We start from the raw sequence: 18,646 nt of genomic DNA, 5'->3' as shown, positions 1-18,646 counted from the left end.
TTTTTAGTCGTGTTCATTTTCCTTTGGCAGTGATAAATTCTGTGCAGCAAGCAAACTTTCGCCTGCTGCTGATAACGCACCCCCTGCCCCTCTGTCAACTGTTTCGAGGGGGTGGTTTTGTAAAGACAAAACTGGATTTGCTTTCCAGATACGCACAAGGGGAAAATCATTTAATTTGTTTGCATTATTTGCGCATTTTGTGTGGATTTCCACACAGTCACAATTTTTAGACCGTTGTTTATTTTAGGGAGCAAAACAGTTCGAACTTAGCCTACCAAGGAGACAGAAAGTGAATTGAAATGCTTTAAATAAAACAACCTAAGGCCTACGACATCAATTGGGATAAGGGTGAGTGCAGAAGGCAAGCGGTACCGACCGGATGGCTTATAGATTTGTCTTGCATTAACTTTTTTTTCGCCTGTTCGGCCGCTCAAGCGCAGCATGTGAGTCGGGCTACAAATCCTAATTGATTTGGCCCTTGTCAAGGTACATTTTTTACCTGCTTGTTGCCTGATAGTCGAAACGAGCCAGGCCGTGCATTTGAGCACTGACTGTGGCTGTTTTTGAGAGCAGTTAGAAGGGAATGTGTGGCGTGCTTATCGCACTCCATGTTATTTGCGTTCGTCGTTGAAACCAGATCTCAAGCTGTAGCTGATCGAATTCGAGAAAATAAACATGGACATTGCGAGCATTTGTTTTTGTAAAATAAATGCTTGGAAAGGTGTCGATTGGTTTGTAAATAAATACGAATACATGCATAAAAAACGAATCACATTTTCGATGAAGCAAAATAATATGCTTTAATTAACTGTTGCTTTCTAAATAATATTTCACAATATTTCATTGACCGACTATATCAGTACATTTGGACAGTTTTTAGTCTGAGCTTAAATCAATTAAGCTGTTGTTACAGAATTTAATCCCAATTGCCTCTTGAAGCCTAATTCACAGAACTCGTGAAAATATGGATATGCGCAATCTACCAATTAACTTTGTGATAATTATTATTGCAACGTCAATATCTTATCAAGCATGTGATAGTTGAACAACTGATGAGGCATTGCAAAAAAAACTTTGATTGTTTAATCTTTTTCACGCGCAGTAAACGGGCTTGGGACGTACCAACGGTTTTTCATTTTAAGAATCAATTAAATATGTACACAAAAAATATTTAGTAACAACTCCATTCTCATTGATAATTATTTAAACATACAAAAATAAGTTCCTAAAAGGCACTACGAACTTAATGTTTGAAGTAATGTTATATGCACTAGATTCAACGTATCTATAAAAAATACAACTAGCCCGTGCGAAACAACTGGACTTCCCCATTCATTGAAATCATATGAACAAAAAGCCCGCAATTGCTTACGTATTAAGAAAAACTAATTAAAAGGTGTTGACATTTTTCAGCTATAAGGAATAGTACAGTAAATGGAAAATTTAGCTTGAAAAAAACTCATTTTAAATTATACAATACCAGAAGATATTTCTAGATCCATTTAATATCAATTCAATAAACAAGTACCTTTAGTATTGATTAAATAACTGTTGCTGATTTTGAGCAAATCTATGTATGTATGTACATACATATGTCATCAAGGAGTGTGTGGTTATCTGTGTTTATGTATAAAGCCTGTCATAAACAAACCTCAATTCGTTAAATTTTAGCGCTTATCATTATTGACACACTCAAACTTATACAAACTCGTATATAGTTGTACATCTACTTTTTTATTTACGTAGATGTTGATAAACTGCAAACATGAAATTTCGCACGTCGGCCGTTGGCCGCTAGTCATCTAATCTGCAGCAGACGGCTTGTCACCTTTATTTGTGCACATCGGCTGTACTATAGACGTAAACGAAAGTCCACTGATAATGTGGGAGGACGGACATTTGACATTTGTGTGCCATTAATTGGCAAAATAAACTTCCGCTGCTTGAACACTTACCTTGACTTGCATGCAAAACATCCGCCAGCTGCGTCAGTAGCAGCAACGACAATAAAAAGACGCGCGTCCTCCTGGTCGGTGGTTTGGCCTGCGCACTAATCGAATTACTTCTGCTTATTGCCATTATTTTTGTGTTGTCGCGTTGTTGTTGGTAAGTATAGAGGACGGCAAAATATGAAACCAGCAGCAGTTTGAAACTCAGGAATTCACTACGCTACGTTTTTTCCCAGTATTTCGTTTTCCACTTTACTTTATGCACCGCATTGTGACGCTTATGCCTGGCAAGGCATGGCGAGCCACCGCTTCTAATTTCGTTTTCGTTTTACTATACACTTGAGTTTTACTTTCGCACAAACATTCTATACATTTATTACTCACTCCACTTTTGTTGTGTATTCGCCGAATTCGTCGTTAACGATGTTGTTTTTTGGCGTTGTTTATGCACGCTCTAATACATTTTCCTTATTTTGCGCAATGCGTTTTGATTGTTTTGCCGGCATTGCACTGTCTGCAACAACAACAACAATTAAAAAACTTGTTAAGGCGCTTTTGTTGCTTTTAATCACTTCTAGCCATGGCGCAAACAGAATAACAGCAACAACCACAAGCGCCACTACAACAAAAACTACATAAACAAATGACAGTAGCAGTAGTGTTGTCTCACTCTTACAAGCGTGCGACGATAACTCTGTTTTTCATTTTAAGATTTTCACTAAAACTTCACGTAAAACTAATAAAATGAATTTGCTGTAGGTATTTTATCACCTTTATTTTATGTTAATGTGAATTTTAAAGGCATTTTTATTTATTATAATCGTTAAATAACACTTATTAGCGGCAACCACTCGACAAACAAGCGCGCAACGTATTAACAACGCCAAACTCAAAATCCGAATGAAGAACGCAAGAAAAACAGTGTTGCCCTATAGTTAAAATACCAAAGCGCGTGAAAATGTGCTAAATTGCGCGACTCATGTACCATCCCTGGTCGGCGCGTGCTTGGTTAAATTCGAAAGCAAATATATCTATTCATATAATATTATTTGTTAAAAAAAAGTTATTGAATGGCAAAATTTTTTATGATTTATTTATCCTTTTTTATTCGGTCATTTATACAAGTTTTTATCGCTTTAATGAAAACATTGGAAAAGTTTTTCCATCAAATTTGTTTGGAATTTTCCGCTGGAAATTGTGGTTTTAAGTTGAAGTTGATGGTTGAAAGTTTTAAATCGAATTTCAATTTCCGAAGAATACTGAACAGGTTGCAGGTAAATCCTGCATGCAGTAGTTTTGAGAACAAAAAAATACGCATGCAATTAATATAGCTTACGGAATAAACTGTCAATAGCAGATGCTCGACTTTACACTAACAAAAATGCTGCAGTAAATTTGCAAACTTTCGAACTTTTAGTGAAAATATGCAATACTGCCGGCAAGGCCGCCGTCACATTGATTGAAGATCTTAATTTGCGAAAAGGAAACAAATCCAATTGCGTGCCAGCGGCACAACATGGCGGTGAAATGATAAATTTCACATTAAATGCAGGCATTTAAATGAAAGCTGTACAAAGGAATATGAAGAACCACAAAAGCGAATCGCAAGCAATGGAGGCTGTATAAAAAATTAAATTACGCTGCACATTGAGACTGGGCCGGACTTCATTAGCGTGCACAAAAGTAGGTCAAGTTGTGTGGATTTATCAAATTACCAGGCAAAAAAGATTTACGCGGTGGTAAATGCGTAAAAGAGGTTCCCCAAACGACCAAAGCCGGTAATTGGAGCTTTTTTCCTGTAAGACAGTTTGCAGTCGAGTGATGCTTGCTGCCTCCTCATTACAAACTACTAATTTTTATTTTAATTAACGGCAGTTGTCTGTCTCTCCTGCCAAGTCACTTCCTAACCGCCCCCAAATAAAACCAAAAAGGCGGATGGAGGGAGCTCTTGGGAATGTGTGAAGCATGTTTGTGGGGAGAGAGGTGCCCTGTTTTGGCCACAGCTTTTAAATGATGGTGATGACATGAAAAGGCGCTTAGCCGAATTTAAATTTTGATTTAGGCGGAAATATTTTATAAACTCTCGTAAAATGGGTTTCAAAGTACAGAGTTTGGTTATGTTAGATGCTGTAAAAGTTGTTGTTGCCACATTAAAGGGCCCTGACAAGACGCAACTTATGTGGCAAGGCAACAGACGCCGAATGTGTAAAAGAGTAAAAACCTATTGGCTCATAAAGGAGCGCATGCGTTTTTAACATTTTAATTGAAAGCGACGGCAACGCATACGCGCTCAAGCCACAAAATGTTGGCTTGCAACTCAAAGAGGCAACAGCGGCAACGACAGCTAAAATTAAGTTAGCGCCTAACACGTCGAATTCAAGTGGTTGCCCCGTCCCCCTGCCTATCCAAATATGCCGGCATGCAAGCCTCGGCTTAAATAACAACAAATATTTATACACAGTGGTGCATAAATCAAAATCAACTTGTAAATTTAATATGTCGCCGTGCTTGTGGCGCTTTGCCAGCCTGCTTGCAACATGATTTATGGTGATGCATTTTGATTGTGAGAAGAAAATTTAAAACCATACTTATTTCCATATGCATTATGTGCTTTCCGAATGGAATTGAAAGCTGTCAGCCAAAAACAAAAAAGCCAGCGAATTGTTGTGGTTTAATTAATTAATGACGTGGTGGATGAAGTTTTTGGGTTTATAGAGTACTCTTTCCGAGGGTATATTGATTTAGTTATTGGTAATTTCCTCCTCCAATGTTCAGAAATTTTTGTTATTTTGTTAAGCTTTCTCAGCTTTTAAGTACAAATTTTAACTTATATTGACAGAATATAATTGAAATTGATATAATAAAAATATAAATAGGGAGTTCAAAGTATCTTCTTCTGCGCTTATATCCTTCACTGTGTCTTACAATACTTGTAAATACTATATAATCAAACTTCATTTTCTCATGATATTATTTCATTTTTTAATGGAAAGCATTTTGAGCTCTTTTTGCATTTGGTCATCCAAAACATTCTAAAAATGCAATATTATTTCTATATATTTAAAAATCAAATGACATAAAAAATTTTTTAAAATGATTTAGTTTCTATAACAAAATATTATATGTGCCCTTCAAGAAGTATCCCCGAATTTGATCGCGATAGCTCCAAAACTGCGGGAGGATTAGTTTCTGAAGCTACTGTATGTATGTAGTATATATATATCAATATAATCCTTCACTTTTCAGTGAAGGGTATTCAAAAAAACATGAAATCAATATTAATCACACTTATATTATAATTCGATTTAAATTTATATTTTAAAAACAAACAAACTCAAACAAATTTGATAATCCAGTGGCTTTACAATAATTGTTAGTTCTTTTCATTTTGCAATGGGTTAGAAGATTCCAACTAAGTTATTTTGGTTCATACTCGTAATTTATTTCAAAACAAAAAGTTTACTAGTTTTGTTTGGCTTTTTTGCCATATTTGAAACAGTGTTAATTATTTGTATTAAAAAATTGCAAATTGAATTGAAACAAATTATAAAAACCGAAAACGCAAGACACTTACATATTTAAAAATATGAAAAATGTTATGAATGCTTTTTTCTTCGACCATAATTGAAGCGTAGAGTATTTATTTTCCGTAGTGCTTACACAATTAATCACAATTTGCTATTGCTTTTATACAATTTTCCACTTTCCATCAGCATACATCCAACCAGTGGTCAAGCAAAAATATTTGCCAATTTCTGCTGTTGACATTTCCGCTCAGAGGCAATTTAAAACTGAAATTGTTGTTGGATTATTGAACGTTGATTGTTCAATGGGCATGTGTGACATTTATATTTTAAACTTTAAGCACGGTAATTGGGAAACAAATCAGGTTGTGGTGTATGTAAATAATTCATTGAATTTCGTTAGCATAGCTCGCTTTAATTGTGCATCGCATTCATTGCCTATTCCATAGACGTAATGGCGTTAGAAATATAAAACCCAAATTTAATTTTCACACATTAAAATTAGTTGGAAACGCACACACACACGAGCTGACACTGAAAAATTACAGCTTCAGGCCTTGCCGACAGTTTGACAGCACATCTCAAACTTTATGCATTGGTTGGCCCCAAACTTGCGGGCGGTTGAACAAATTTTTTTTTCTATTTGAAAACGAATTTCTGTAACATGTTTTCGTGGCAGGCTCGAAGACGTCGCAACGCTGCAACCGCAGCCCCTGTTCATGCCCCTGAATTTTTGAAATGAAAGCAAAATTAGGTTGCACTTGGTGGAGGTAAAAGCGACTCCTTCCATCGCCGGCCATCACCAACTGGGCCAAAAGTGTTTTGGTGTAAATGCATGTAGATTGGTCTGGATTTTTGAGTGCATTGAATAAAATAAATGAGTTTGTCAGGCGGCAGTGACATGATTTGATAATTGGTTTTAAATGAAATTGGAAAGCGGTACGACAGCAGGAAGTATATGATGTATGAGCTTGTTTAACTTGCTTAAACGAAAAGAAACACTTAATGCGTTGATAATTGTCAGCATTAGTTAAATTGCCGCTACTTAAATGTGTTTCTTACAATGTAACCAACTTTGGCCATTGACTTTCATGTTAATCGCAATCTGTGGTAATGCCTTATGTTCATTATTGTTTTCCAAAAATTTCTCAGATTGCTTGCTTGCTTGCTTGAGTCACTTTGGGTGGGGTTGTGTTTGTGGGCTCGCCGAGTGTGGCAACAACTTGGTTTGTTGTGTAGAAGCCAAAACAAAGGCCATTAATGCTCATGACGCATAAGCAAAAATGTGCGAAAAGCCAACAGCGGAAATAACAAAAGCCATGTCGAAAAAGGCTCAACATAATTCTGACATTTTATAAGTTTTATGAATGCATTAATGTTTCGGCTCGTAAGTATCGATAGCGTCATGACTGGATCTGAATGCCTGGGCTAACTGTAAACTGCTTGACGGAAGCCATAATAAAAACAGCTTATCCGAAACAGTGTTACCAAACTATTTTAATTAAACGCCAACACATTAACGGACCCCTCAAGTGTTTGCACATCCAGCCACCAATTTGTCAACCTCACACTCCCTCCGTCTCTCCCACTGCCTTTACCACCATCTCTCACACCCACCGGCAGACACGCTCTCTCCCTCGTAATAGACTCATTAACACAGCTGGCGATGCATACATGTACATCCATGCAGACCTAAGTATGTATGTACATATGTATGTATGTATATGCGCGATGCTGTTTCTGCTTTCATACTTGCAATAAAATTGCAACCGTCCGTAATTGGCGCTGAGGCATGCAATGCGCTTCTCATCTTCATCTCTGCATGTAATAAATTATATCTGCGTGCTGTTGCTGCTTCTTTCATTCCATTTCCCTTTTTCCGCAAGTATTTCGTCGCATGCCAAAAATTTACAAGCAACAGCATTTTCTACATGCCTTCTCACACATGTTGCAGTTGTTTCCCCTTTTGAATGGTTTTGGGGGCCGTGATTTCTTCGATAACTGCAACTTTTGGCGCCAGCTGCTGAAACAACTTCTTCAGAGTAGGAATTGCTATCGCACTTCTTATGCCCTGAGGCAATAAGTAACTGCCTGACAGCTTTAGGCAGACACATGCGTCACATAACAGCAACTTGACCCAAAGCGCATTATCGGTTCAATAGCCAAGTTCAAGTTGAGTCAACAGCAACAACAACAGCGGCAACAGCTGAAAGAAAGCTTAGACCGTGGCTATCAAGTTGAGCAAGGCAAGCAAAGCGCCAATAACAACGCCTTAAGCTAAAACAACTCAAGGATATTCCCCTATATACTATAAACAAAGATACCATCGCACATGCCTAAAAACCAACACATATACAAGTATGTACATATACTATATACATATATGTAGAGTATGTTGCTTCCGTGTGTGGGAGGTGCTCGGTGGAAATGGAATCCTTGGCTATTTCGTGGGCTGTACGTCAATTCTTACAAAACACGCTAAAAAGTTCAAGGAAATAAATAATTTAAGGTAGGTACAAAAATAATATTTTTTTATTTGTAATGTAATGTAGAATCTCGTCTACTATTCATTCTACAAATGTTTTTGATAACAAAACACTGTACAAAATAGTTAATTGCTCCTGACTTTAAAATCCATTTGTTTACTCATTAGCAGTTATTACAATTTGACATTATATATATTTTATATGGTATTTGGAAATATTGAATGATATTAATAAGTGATTAATTTTATTATACTTTGTTAACACACAACGTACACAGAAGAGCGCAATAAAAAAGAACAGCCCTAACTCTTAAAAATCATGTACCCACTCTCACAAGAAAAAATTAAAAATCTATATATTTTTTAACTTCATGTTTTTTTAAATAATATTAATTAAATTAATAAAATAAAAAAGAAGGGTTAAAACACTCATGCACTTACAAGTAGAGTCGCAGAGTTTCAATATTTCTTCGAAATAATTTAATATTGAAGAATCATTTATGCAGATGAACATATTTATTTCTTATTTTATGTTGAAAGACTTTGAATATATATAATAAAATTCATACAAGCAAATAAGATATCTATAATAGTATTGCAATTTTTGGTATTTCCTAACCGTTCAAAACCGCAAGGGTGTTGCGGTTTCACTGCTTTAAAGTGATTTTCAATATCAATCAATACCAGCCATAATCGTAATACCCTTTTCCATTGAATCACACCGACACAAGTTCGAATGCCTCTATTGCCTCTATAATAGTATTGAAATTTTTGGTATTTCCTAACCGTTCAAAACCGCAAGGGTGTTGCGGTTTCACTGCTTTAAAGTGATTTTCAATATCAATCAATACCAGCCATATTCGTAATACCCTTTTCCATTGAATCACACCGACACAAGTTCGAATGCCTCTATTGCAATCAAGATAAGATTTCGAGTAAGTTTAAGTATGTACTATTAATCCAGCCCTCGTGTACAAGTACCTAGCATGTGTGTATCTATGTACATCCATATGTATATGCGTGTATGTATTCACTTGAAAGTCGTTGTCATGGAGCTTATTGCTATGTATGTATATCTTGTAAGATAGCTGCCATTCTTTTTGCAGCTTCGCATGCTTTCAACAAAATTAATTAAGAAGCACTTGCACTTGTTAAGCAATTGTTGTAGTAAGAAAAAATGAACAACAACAAGTCGTAAAAGTAATAAATCCTTCGTGCTGTCAACAGAGCGCCCCTTAATTTAGCCACATTGGAGCCGCCCTCGAAAACCTGAACGCATCTCTTCATTAAACTTAATAGAGGCAGGCACCGGCGCTGTCATAGAAAAACGACTAAATTTTAATCAGCGTGTGCCAAATTATTGTGCAGGTACGTATTACTTATTCTGCTGAAAACTGCCTGAATTAAAAATCCCATACAATTGGAGGACTGTTTACACATAATTAAAATTCAATTCAACGCAGACACGCACAGGCACGTTCGTGGGGATTACTTGATTTTAGCGGTTGGCGCCATATCCATCCATATGTAAACGTACCTGTGCATTTATTACGTGGGAACAATAGCAATACCAGCATATTTCAAATGTTCAGCATTGCCAAAATTTTGGTTATAAGGAAGAGCGTCTAGCACCTCCTCCCCTTCTTTCAGCATTCTATTTCTAATTTTGAGCTGAAATTTGTAGTTGGTGTCAAATGTTTCTGTGTTGGTGTGTGTGAAGCAGTGCTGATTTTTGAATAGGAGTGTTAACAGCACGGTTTTACAAATCAAATAGTAGCAGTTGAATGGCAGTTGATTGCAATTGGCGCCTGCAGTTTATTTTAGATAGATTTTTGGAAAATTGAAAATGCATGATGCATACGCACCCATAAATCAGATTTCGCATTTTAATTACTTTCTCTTAATTAAACGCTCTAAGCAACTTATATTTAAGGGAGAAAGGCAACTGATTTGAGATGCAATGGGAAGATTCAAGCCGCAAATGTGCCGTCTGATTTTGCAAAGCTCCAAATTTGCATGCTAGATTTATAATAGATTAGGATTTTCCTAAAAACCTGTAGCTTTAAATAAACTTTAAATAATAAAACTCCTAATCATGTATACAATTTTCAATCCCAGTTGAAAATCGGACATTTGACAATTGGTCATGGAATATTTTAAACTGCCTACTTATAAGATACATATGTACGTACATATTTTGCATTAGATAATTTATTAAATAGTCATTCAACCATAACTTAAACAAAAAAAAAGACATTTTTTGTATTGGGTGTATGTAGGTAACAAAATAACCTATTTTATGTCAATATAAATGCACAATGTAGGAAGAGAAAGGCTTTGCATTTTGTTAAACTAAATTAAAATCAAAATACACTAATCAAACCAATATTTAAGTATATACATATGTATACATACTCTTAGAGTGCTTTGCTCCTTGTATCTAAGCATTTACCAGCAATGTTTATATCATGAATGCCAGTACACGATATTGAACTTACGAGTTGTATGTGTTTACGTTTATATTTTGACAACTTATTTATATATGTTTATCGTCCATTCGTCTTTATTGGAGCAACACAATATACAAATTACCCACAATTGTTGGTGTAAAAGTACTTCAGGAGATACACAATACCACTTTAATGACCACATAAGTATATAGTATAGTATACACATGACATTTGTAAGATACGCTTGTATGTAAGTATATACATGTACATACATACATACGTACATATGTGGCCAGTGTGTGTTTGCGTTCATCATCAATCACAAAACGTCGGCGCTGTCTGTATGAAACTTTTAGCGAAAACGTTTAAACGTGACTTCCGACTTTGGGGAGCTGGACGTGCGTTGGGGGTCTTCCCTTAAGTGAAATATTTATTACAGCGATATGTTTATATCTAACCGAACACCTTGTTGTTCATTCACGTGAGTTCAGCTTTGAGCATGTATATGCATGTATCTGTGTGTGAAAGTGTGGGTAAAGTGTGAACATTGTAAAATTTGTTAGCACCAACAAGAGCCACGCACAAGCAATTCAATGCGCGGCCAAAAATATACATATGCATACCTGCAGATTTTGAGGCCACCAAAATAGTTGGCTGAATGCCACATAAATCAATTTATGGTCTTTACAGACATTATGCACGCTGTGCTTAAGGCCGTATGAATAACGGTATATTGTTGGAGTGGCACAAATTACACGAACCCTTTTCAACGTTGTGCACAATTAGATTAAGCTCTTTGACCTTTTATTTAAGCCGCATGCATTTCACAGTATCATGTTGTTGGGTAAAGCACCTTTGCAATGAAGTCTAATTGCCTCAATGGGCTTAATATAGCCTGGTTGCTTATAAAACCGGCCTGTGTGATTGATTAAAATTACTATATTTTACTTTGCAGCTCCGAGACATTCAAATTACAACTGCCTGCTTGTATATATTCGATTTCAAGTTTGGGGCACTTGCCAACACTTGCGCCTATCGCCAACCGCTATCGATATTTCAAATAACGTTTGGTTTCAGTGTTGTAAGGTACAGGCAAAACTCGCGCTCACATCACTAACCCTCCATTGAAGGCACCGCGACGCCAATCGAATTTGAGTTTGAATATTTAAAAAAAATAATTACAATATCTACATAAGTAAGTAATTTCAATCAACAAAATGTTAGCCGAATTGGGAAATCAACTCCAAGGCACCCGCGCAGAAGCGCAAAGCGCTGCAAATCAAATAAGAAGCAAATTCAATGATGTCTGCCAGCGCGGGACAAATAGCGTCGACTCAGCCACCAATGCATTAAAATTCAATTTGCAAGTGCAGCGACAATTGTGCTTGGCGTTGCAAGCGAATTGTTTTCAACATGCTGACATCTACTGCGATATTGTTGGTCATATGCTGCCAAAGATGAGGCCGTGCGCTGAAAAGCCCGCCATGTGGAACACGCATCTGGATTACCTGCGTTATTTTCATAACTCGCTAAAGGTAACTATATTTGTGGTATAGCTTGTAATGTATACATATGTTGCTCAATGTGATCTCTTAATAGCAAAACTTGAACGAATGCCAAAGACTGTATGCCATGATAAACTCGCAGCCCTGTCGCCTGCAAACTGAGACTGATTACAATATGTACCTAAAGATCCACATGTGCCATTTCAACGTGTTCCAAATGCAATGGCAGAATACAAATACCCATAAAGAAGAATACAAGAAAGAGCTGCACAAATCTTTGGTGGCCCTTGGCTCGCTTTTCGAAGAAATGTTGCAGCAAAAAAGGTCTCAACAATTTAGATATTCTGGCTTGTTGGGCGAACTAAACCTACTTTTGTTACACAAACGGAGTCCAGCATTCTTAAAATTTCTCAGCACGCTGTCCCAAGATCATACAAACAAAATGTTTTCACCACTCTTTCGGCTGCTTGGCTCCACCTCCATTCCTGCGGCTGAGCTTAACGCGGAATTTGTCGAACATCTTTGCGCCTTTCTAAGTCTTTATCAGATTGATGTGTTCTCGGTAGAGTTGCACCAACAATTTGGTTTGCAGTTCCTGCGCAGTTGCCGCGAACTTTTCAAGGAAAACTCGACTCAACACTATGCCATGCAATTGCTCTACTATTATGTGAAGCTGCTGTACGTACGTGAAGACACACCGGGCTTTAAAAGCACTTATATTGATCTTTGCAAAAAATTTGTAACTTTCTTCGGGCATAAATGCGCGTCCGTTGTTAAGGAACAGTGGTTTGTCGACCTTCTGCTAACCTTGCAGCGCCTCCTTAGACAGTTGCATTCTAGTAACAGTAGATCTGGGCCCTTTGAGTTTTTCTGGCAGCAATTAGATGGCAAAGACAGCACTCAATCATACATAGCACACCTTGAATTGCTGCACATCTGCCACAAGAATTCAGCGCACGTTACCACCAGCCAATTATCCACAAAATGCAGCAGCAGCGCCTGCACAGATGCCAACAACCATTACATACTGTCCTTTGGCTTCTGCGCCGTGACCGCTTACTGCAATTACCAACAGCAGAAGGATCATGAAATAAATGCAGTGAGTATTTATATAGTTAGTAAATAGTCTACCCTTCACCAGTTTCAATCCTAATTTTTAGCAAAATGTAGCTGTTTTTGAAAAGCATGTACAGACCATTGTTGGCAGCGTCGCAGATGTCGCGCCCAAAACTAAATGCTTGGGAAAATCCAACGCTGAGCTCATCGAGTTTGTGCGATATTTGGCTCTCGTTGCTAAAAACATATCATCCCCAGCGGAATTCCAGTTCGTGTTAGGTATAATAAAGCTTGTCCTGCCAATTCGACGCCTAATAGCAGCGCAGGAAACGGCTCAAATTCTGCGCTATGTTTACAAATCGTGCGCACACTGCGAAGATGCGGAATTATCTGCGCAACTACAAAGCGCCTATATTGCTAGTATTACGTGTCCATCTCGACTGCACATGCAACTCCGAATTTTTTATTATAATTTAAACCGATCACAGAAATGCGTCTCGGAACTTAATGAGGCCAGTCCTTTGCGGAACGATCTAACGCCGGCAGCGAAACATCAGCTTTTCGAAATGGACATGTCGGTGATTTTGCAATTTTACAAAACAAATTTGCCACTGCTGCAGTCGTTGCAGCGGTGTCGTCGAAATGATTATCAATTCGTGCTTATCGCTCGTCTCATGCGCACTGAGAAAGACATTGTTCAGGAGCTGAAAGAATTGCGAGCCAAGCTGCGAAGCATGAGCTTTAAAAAGCCGCTTACACGTCTACAGCACTTGGTTTACGCTCATGCCAATGCCATCACATTGGATGATGAGTTGAAAGCGAAAAAGGTAAACATACCTGTAAAGGAAACGATCGAAAACAACTTGGAAGAACTTATTATTAAATACAATCGATTGGACATTCATGTTGATAGCGAGCAGCGTCTTTTGAACTTGGCTACAGTGGCTATGAACAGTTTTAAGGAATTCTTCACTAAGGTAAGTCGGGAATGTAATCTATAATGTGTCTATAACAGAAAATGTATTTCCCAAACTGTTCAGATCAGAACGAAAAGGGTTTCCTTAAAAGCGTAATAACAAGAATAAGACAGTCTATAATAATGTAAAAAATGTGTATTTTAAATAGCTTGTTTTATAATTTATTTTGCAAGTTATAAAAAATATGTAGATTTATGAGGGGAAATAGGGTAACTGTGCATTTAGTACTTAAGATCAAAATTTTCCCGCCATTTTCCAACATCTTAGATTGTTACTATAACACCCTTTTTTTTTAGGCTGACGCAGAGCCCATAACCAGTGACGAGGCGATTATTGATTGGGAGGCAATGATTGAGGACTTCACACTAACCGCGGTAGCTTTAACCACCCTGGGCTATTTACAGGAGGCGGACGCCTCCTGGCATTTGCTGCTACGTATTACCCATCTATTGGGTGATAGATTCGGTTACTTGCGAGCGATCTCGCATTTATTCTCTCGAGCTGCGGATAAGGAGATCAGGACTCGCTTCAAACTAGCGGAAGAGGCTGAGAATGCGGAGCAATTGCTTGACGAGCTGTGGCCCAAGTTGCAAAGTTTTCCATATAAGCGTCAGCATACAATAGTGCTGCTTTGTTTTTGCCACTTGGCGCACTATTATGCAAGCCTTGGGCATCGAAGCCATGCCCAGTTGCTGTTGTTGCATGTGCAACGACTACGGAACGAGTTCGAGGAGCGTCGCGGCACAAAGGATATAGTACTAATCACTATGGAAGCGGTTCAATTCCGAATGCTCTATCAGCAGGAGCAGCGTTCGCAGCTCAGCTTCACAAGTCCAACTGCTTTACGAGTGATGGATAAACTACTAGACGACATACGGGATTTCAGCTGGTTATCCTCCGTAGACTCGTCATATTTATCCATCCTTACATTCGATTTGACGCGTGAGTGTGCCGAGTGTCTGGCTAATCGGATGGGCGAACGAGTTTTCTTGGTCAATAGTGTTCTCAACGCAACCTTACAAGGTGGATTCGCACTCCGCACTGTGGAGACGCTTATTTCGTGGTTGTGGATCAATCTACAAATGGAGAGCATGGACAGAGCGCAATCAAAGCTACGACTGTTGGAGCATTTCTTGTGTATTAAACCGCTCGATAAGCTTGACCGTCCGAAGGGAGAGCGCATCGGCAAGAATCCCGCTGCGTCCAAGAGCAATGAAGCGAGTCACATGAACGAGCTCATAAGTAAAATGCTGCTCATGCAACTGCAACTGGAACCAGTAAGAAAACAAAATCCAGTGGAGGTGAAATCGCTTTACGTGGTAAGTTATGGTAATTAGTGTAGATGTTGATAGAAATAGTGGGTGTATACCGCGAATCCGAAGGATAAAAGGGTATTCTTACTTGTTTATTGCGAATGTATGTAACATCTAGAAGGCATTACAGTCCCACAAGTATGACGAGATAAGTCGATAAAGCCATGCCCGTTTGTTCGTATACCCTGCTTTTAAAGCTTTACGGGTTTTCGGTGAAAAAATTATTTAATGTGGAACCACTGTTCGGCCAAGCTTTGCATTATAGATCGCAAAACGGTGCAATATAGTTCGTTGCTTTTAAATCCTTGAATCCTTGAATTATTCGCCATATATTTGCGTTAATATTAGACGATAAGACTCAGCAACAGATTTCTGTGATTAATTCAGAAGACTTTTATTTGGATCATATGTTGTATGTATTTTTAATTGCAAATGAGTTTGTGTACACCACACTGAATTTAATTCAACTGGTAATAAAAGATATCCAGGATGAGAGATGAAAATTTGGAACCGAAGTTTCTGCTAGTGCCATCTATTTGCAAACGAATGCCTTTTTTATATACCTAATATGATAATAATTCCGCTCGAAATCCCTAAATATGTATTGATAAAATGCATCAACAAGATTTTAAAAGTAGAATTTTTAATTTATTATTCTTCTGCAGGAAACCATGTCACCGAATGCCGCCAAATCACAACTTCAACGTTATGTCGATGAATCTCATGACACCTGTTCGGTGCTCCATAATAATGTGCAGCTACGACGCATCTTTTTTATTATGGGGTGTCTGCAAGCTCGCTTTTACTTTCTGAATCGAAATCACATGGAGCAGCTTGCCGACTTCTATGAACAGTCGAACACATGTCTGGAAAAACATGTCCAGACAGACGCATCCTTTAGCCATATGCTGATGGTGCATCAACTTTATCATGCCAATTTTCTGCGTGCGAATCAAAAGCATCAGATGGCCATTGGCATGCTGATGAACGCGTTAAAAGGACTCGAGACATTGCACACAAGGATGGACATTAATTATCGTTACAATTTGCAACTCCAGCTGCGTACTGTACAAATGGAAGTGCAGCTAAAGCTGCAGCCGCCAATGGAAGTCAAGAAACCGCCTCGTCGGGCCTTGCAGTTCAACATATCGCCGGAGGAGCGACCCAAGACGGCACTTTCTGCAATGAAGCGACCAAAGCCAAGGACAGTCAAGACCAAAATTGCTGTGGAATTTAAAATATATACAGATGAAGAAGTCAGCAGCATCAGCAGCAATCCCACGACCACTTTGTCCGAAAACCACAGGGATCCTGTGGACTTGAATTCATGTCTTCTAATCGACTGCATCGATTTAAGCGATGAGGATGATGGAAACTCTTTAGAGGCGCCTGAAGCTATTCCGCTTCACCGCATTAAATCAGAGCCCCAGCGTGCTACGAGTAAGAGGACGGAAATAATTGAGCTAGATGATAGCATTGTGGAAACGCCGATTGTGAGACGTGTTGCCAAGCTGGATCGTTGCAAATCTTTAGATATAAGAGCCACTCGCCAGCCTAAAGCTACCCCAAGGGAGACGCCAATGGCAGCCCTAGCGACGCCTGCAAGCACGACCCAAACCCGTACGCGACTCCGACGTACGCCCGCCTCGGCCGCAGTGACCGTGCCGGAAGCCACAAGCAGTAGATCCCTGAGCAGTAGACGCCGTCAACGTAACTGATGAACCAAATGCTCAATAGAAAATTTTACAATATTACAAGGGTATTTAAGAATCGCCGATTAGTTGCTTAACAGCTTAAAGTTAAAACTCTTTGTCTTTTTGTTTGTTATTTTAGATTCTCTGACATTTTTAATTCTTTTCTGTAGTTTTTGTTTTCCCGATATTGTATCTGATTAAATTATTATTTATTATTGAAGCAGTTAAGCATCTAATTAGCCTTTCGTTGAGACCCTAACTGTTTCTTTTCTTGTTCATTTTTTATTTTCTATATTAAGATTAAAGTGTTGTAATTATTAAAAGCACTGCTCGTGCTCTCACAAGCAGACTTCATCGTGATTTTGTGTGGCATGTTCCTGAAATAAATTCCTCTCCTGCTTCACAGTAACGTCAATAAATGAATTTGTGCAACAGTTGTGAGTCCAAATCCCACGCTGGACACATGTCTCCCGTCCCAGATAATGATAGTATGTGCCCTCGCCGGATTTCTCGCCGTGCTCAAAGACGCCCTCATAGCGATTGCCATTGACTGTAATTCCATGCAACATTAAAATTAATTGGATGTTCATTTAAATTACGCTTAATACTGAAAGTGACAAAAATTAAATTATGCTTAAAATCGACTGTTTACTTTTTTGAATTTGGTTCAAGATTTACAAAATAGACTACAAAGATTACACATTTACAACTTCACGAATAAACAGAAATCCACGAAATCTCAAAATAATTTACTAAATTGGTAAATTATTGCAAAAATGGCCTTCGTTTAGACTATGATAAAAAGAACTAAAAAATGTCTAGACTTTCTCAGACGAAATATTTCCACACAATGCCACTCACCATTGTAGAGCACTCCCAGGCCATGCATTTTGTCCTGCGCCCATTGGCCAACATAGATGCGGCCATCTGCATACCATTTTATTCCTAAACCATGGCGCATATTCTGCCGCCACCGACCGAAATAAACAGATCCATCGTTGTAGAACTGCTTACCCTCGCCCCACCGCTCATTTTGCTGCCATTGCCCCACATAGATGCGTTGTGCCCTGCCGTCTGGACACAGTCGTCGCAGCGTGCCGTAACCATGTCGCTCACCGTTGCGCCATTCACCCTCATAGATCAGACCCCGTTTGCTCGTCTTAACTCCATAGTTGTGATGGCGATTGTTCAGCCATTTTCCCTCGTACCGCCCACCACTTGGATACCGAAAACACCTAACGCCGCTGACGTTCGTACGGCACGACATGCTCCCATAAACTGAGACCTATGGCCCCAGGAAATTCATGTTCTTGGTTGTGTGACACCTGCGGTCGTACCTGTCCCGCGACAGCCGCGTGCGTGTTGCTTTGTTATATCCAGGATAGATGGGTATTGCGATTATGTTAAAATATCTTCCGCATATTATAGTTGGGAAGAAATGAATGACTGACGTGGTATGTACAACTATACTTGTATTATGTAAAATTAATTCAATACAAGTATACATATGTGCTATACTGAAATACGAGCCTACACGACAAGTTGTGGCTCAACACAGCATATTGCTCTGGTCAGACAGTTCTCGACATCACCTAATTATTCTAAATGCTGAATTTTGCACAGAATTAAAATCCTTTTCCTCCAACTTCGATTAAATTATTCAACCGGCATTCAGATTAAATAATTTAAGCTC

At 38.5% G+C, this 18,646-nt stretch overlaps 3 protein-coding genes across 4 annotated transcripts in view; 1 reads left to right on the top strand and 2 right to left on the bottom strand.

Moving 5' to 3' along the window:
- Positions 1 to 2,761, bottom strand: part of LOC115634600 (neogenin) — a 62,676-nt gene extending 59,915 nt beyond the window's left edge. For both annotated transcript variants that reach the window (XM_030532449.1, XM_030532450.1), the window contains exon 1: positions 1,956 to 2,761. In XM_030532449.1, the coding sequence (XP_030388309.1) occupies positions 1,956 to 2,079 (124 nt within the window). In that variant the 5' untranslated portion in view covers positions 2,080 to 2,761. The remainder of the gene's footprint in view (positions 1 to 1,955) is intronic.
- Positions 2,762 to 11,595: 8,834 nt separating this feature from the next.
- Positions 11,596 to 17,487, top strand: LOC115624013 (protein three rows). Its single transcript, XM_030518589.1, has 5 exons — positions 11,596 to 11,943; positions 12,008 to 13,012; positions 13,074 to 13,946; positions 14,243 to 15,265; positions 15,925 to 17,487. Exons 1-5 carry the CDS (start codon positions 11,626 to 11,628, stop codon positions 16,975 to 16,977), a joined length of 4,272 nt encoding a protein of 1,423 aa, XP_030374449.1. The 5' UTR covers positions 11,596 to 11,625; the 3' UTR covers positions 16,978 to 17,487.
- LOC115633568 (MORN repeat-containing protein 3) lies at positions 17,292 to 18,220 on the bottom strand. The gene is made up of 2 exons (XM_030531046.1): positions 17,815 to 18,220; positions 17,292 to 17,503 (listed from the first exon to the last, which is right to left on the bottom strand). The coding sequence occupies exons 1-2, from the start codon at positions 18,218 to 18,220 to the stop codon at positions 17,292 to 17,294; spliced, it is 618 nt and encodes a 205-aa protein (XP_030386906.1).
- Positions 18,221 to 18,646: the final 426 nt, after the last annotated feature.

Source organism: Scaptodrosophila lebanonensis, unplaced genomic scaffold (genome assembly GCF_003285725.1).
Source record: "Scaptodrosophila lebanonensis strain 11010-0011.00,11010-0021.00 unplaced genomic scaffold, SlebRS2 tig00000001-arrow-pilon, whole genome shotgun sequence".
NCBI lineage: Eukaryota > Metazoa > Arthropoda > Insecta > Diptera > Drosophilidae > Scaptodrosophila > Scaptodrosophila lebanonensis.
This window is presented reverse-complemented; position numbering and strand designations above follow the sequence as displayed.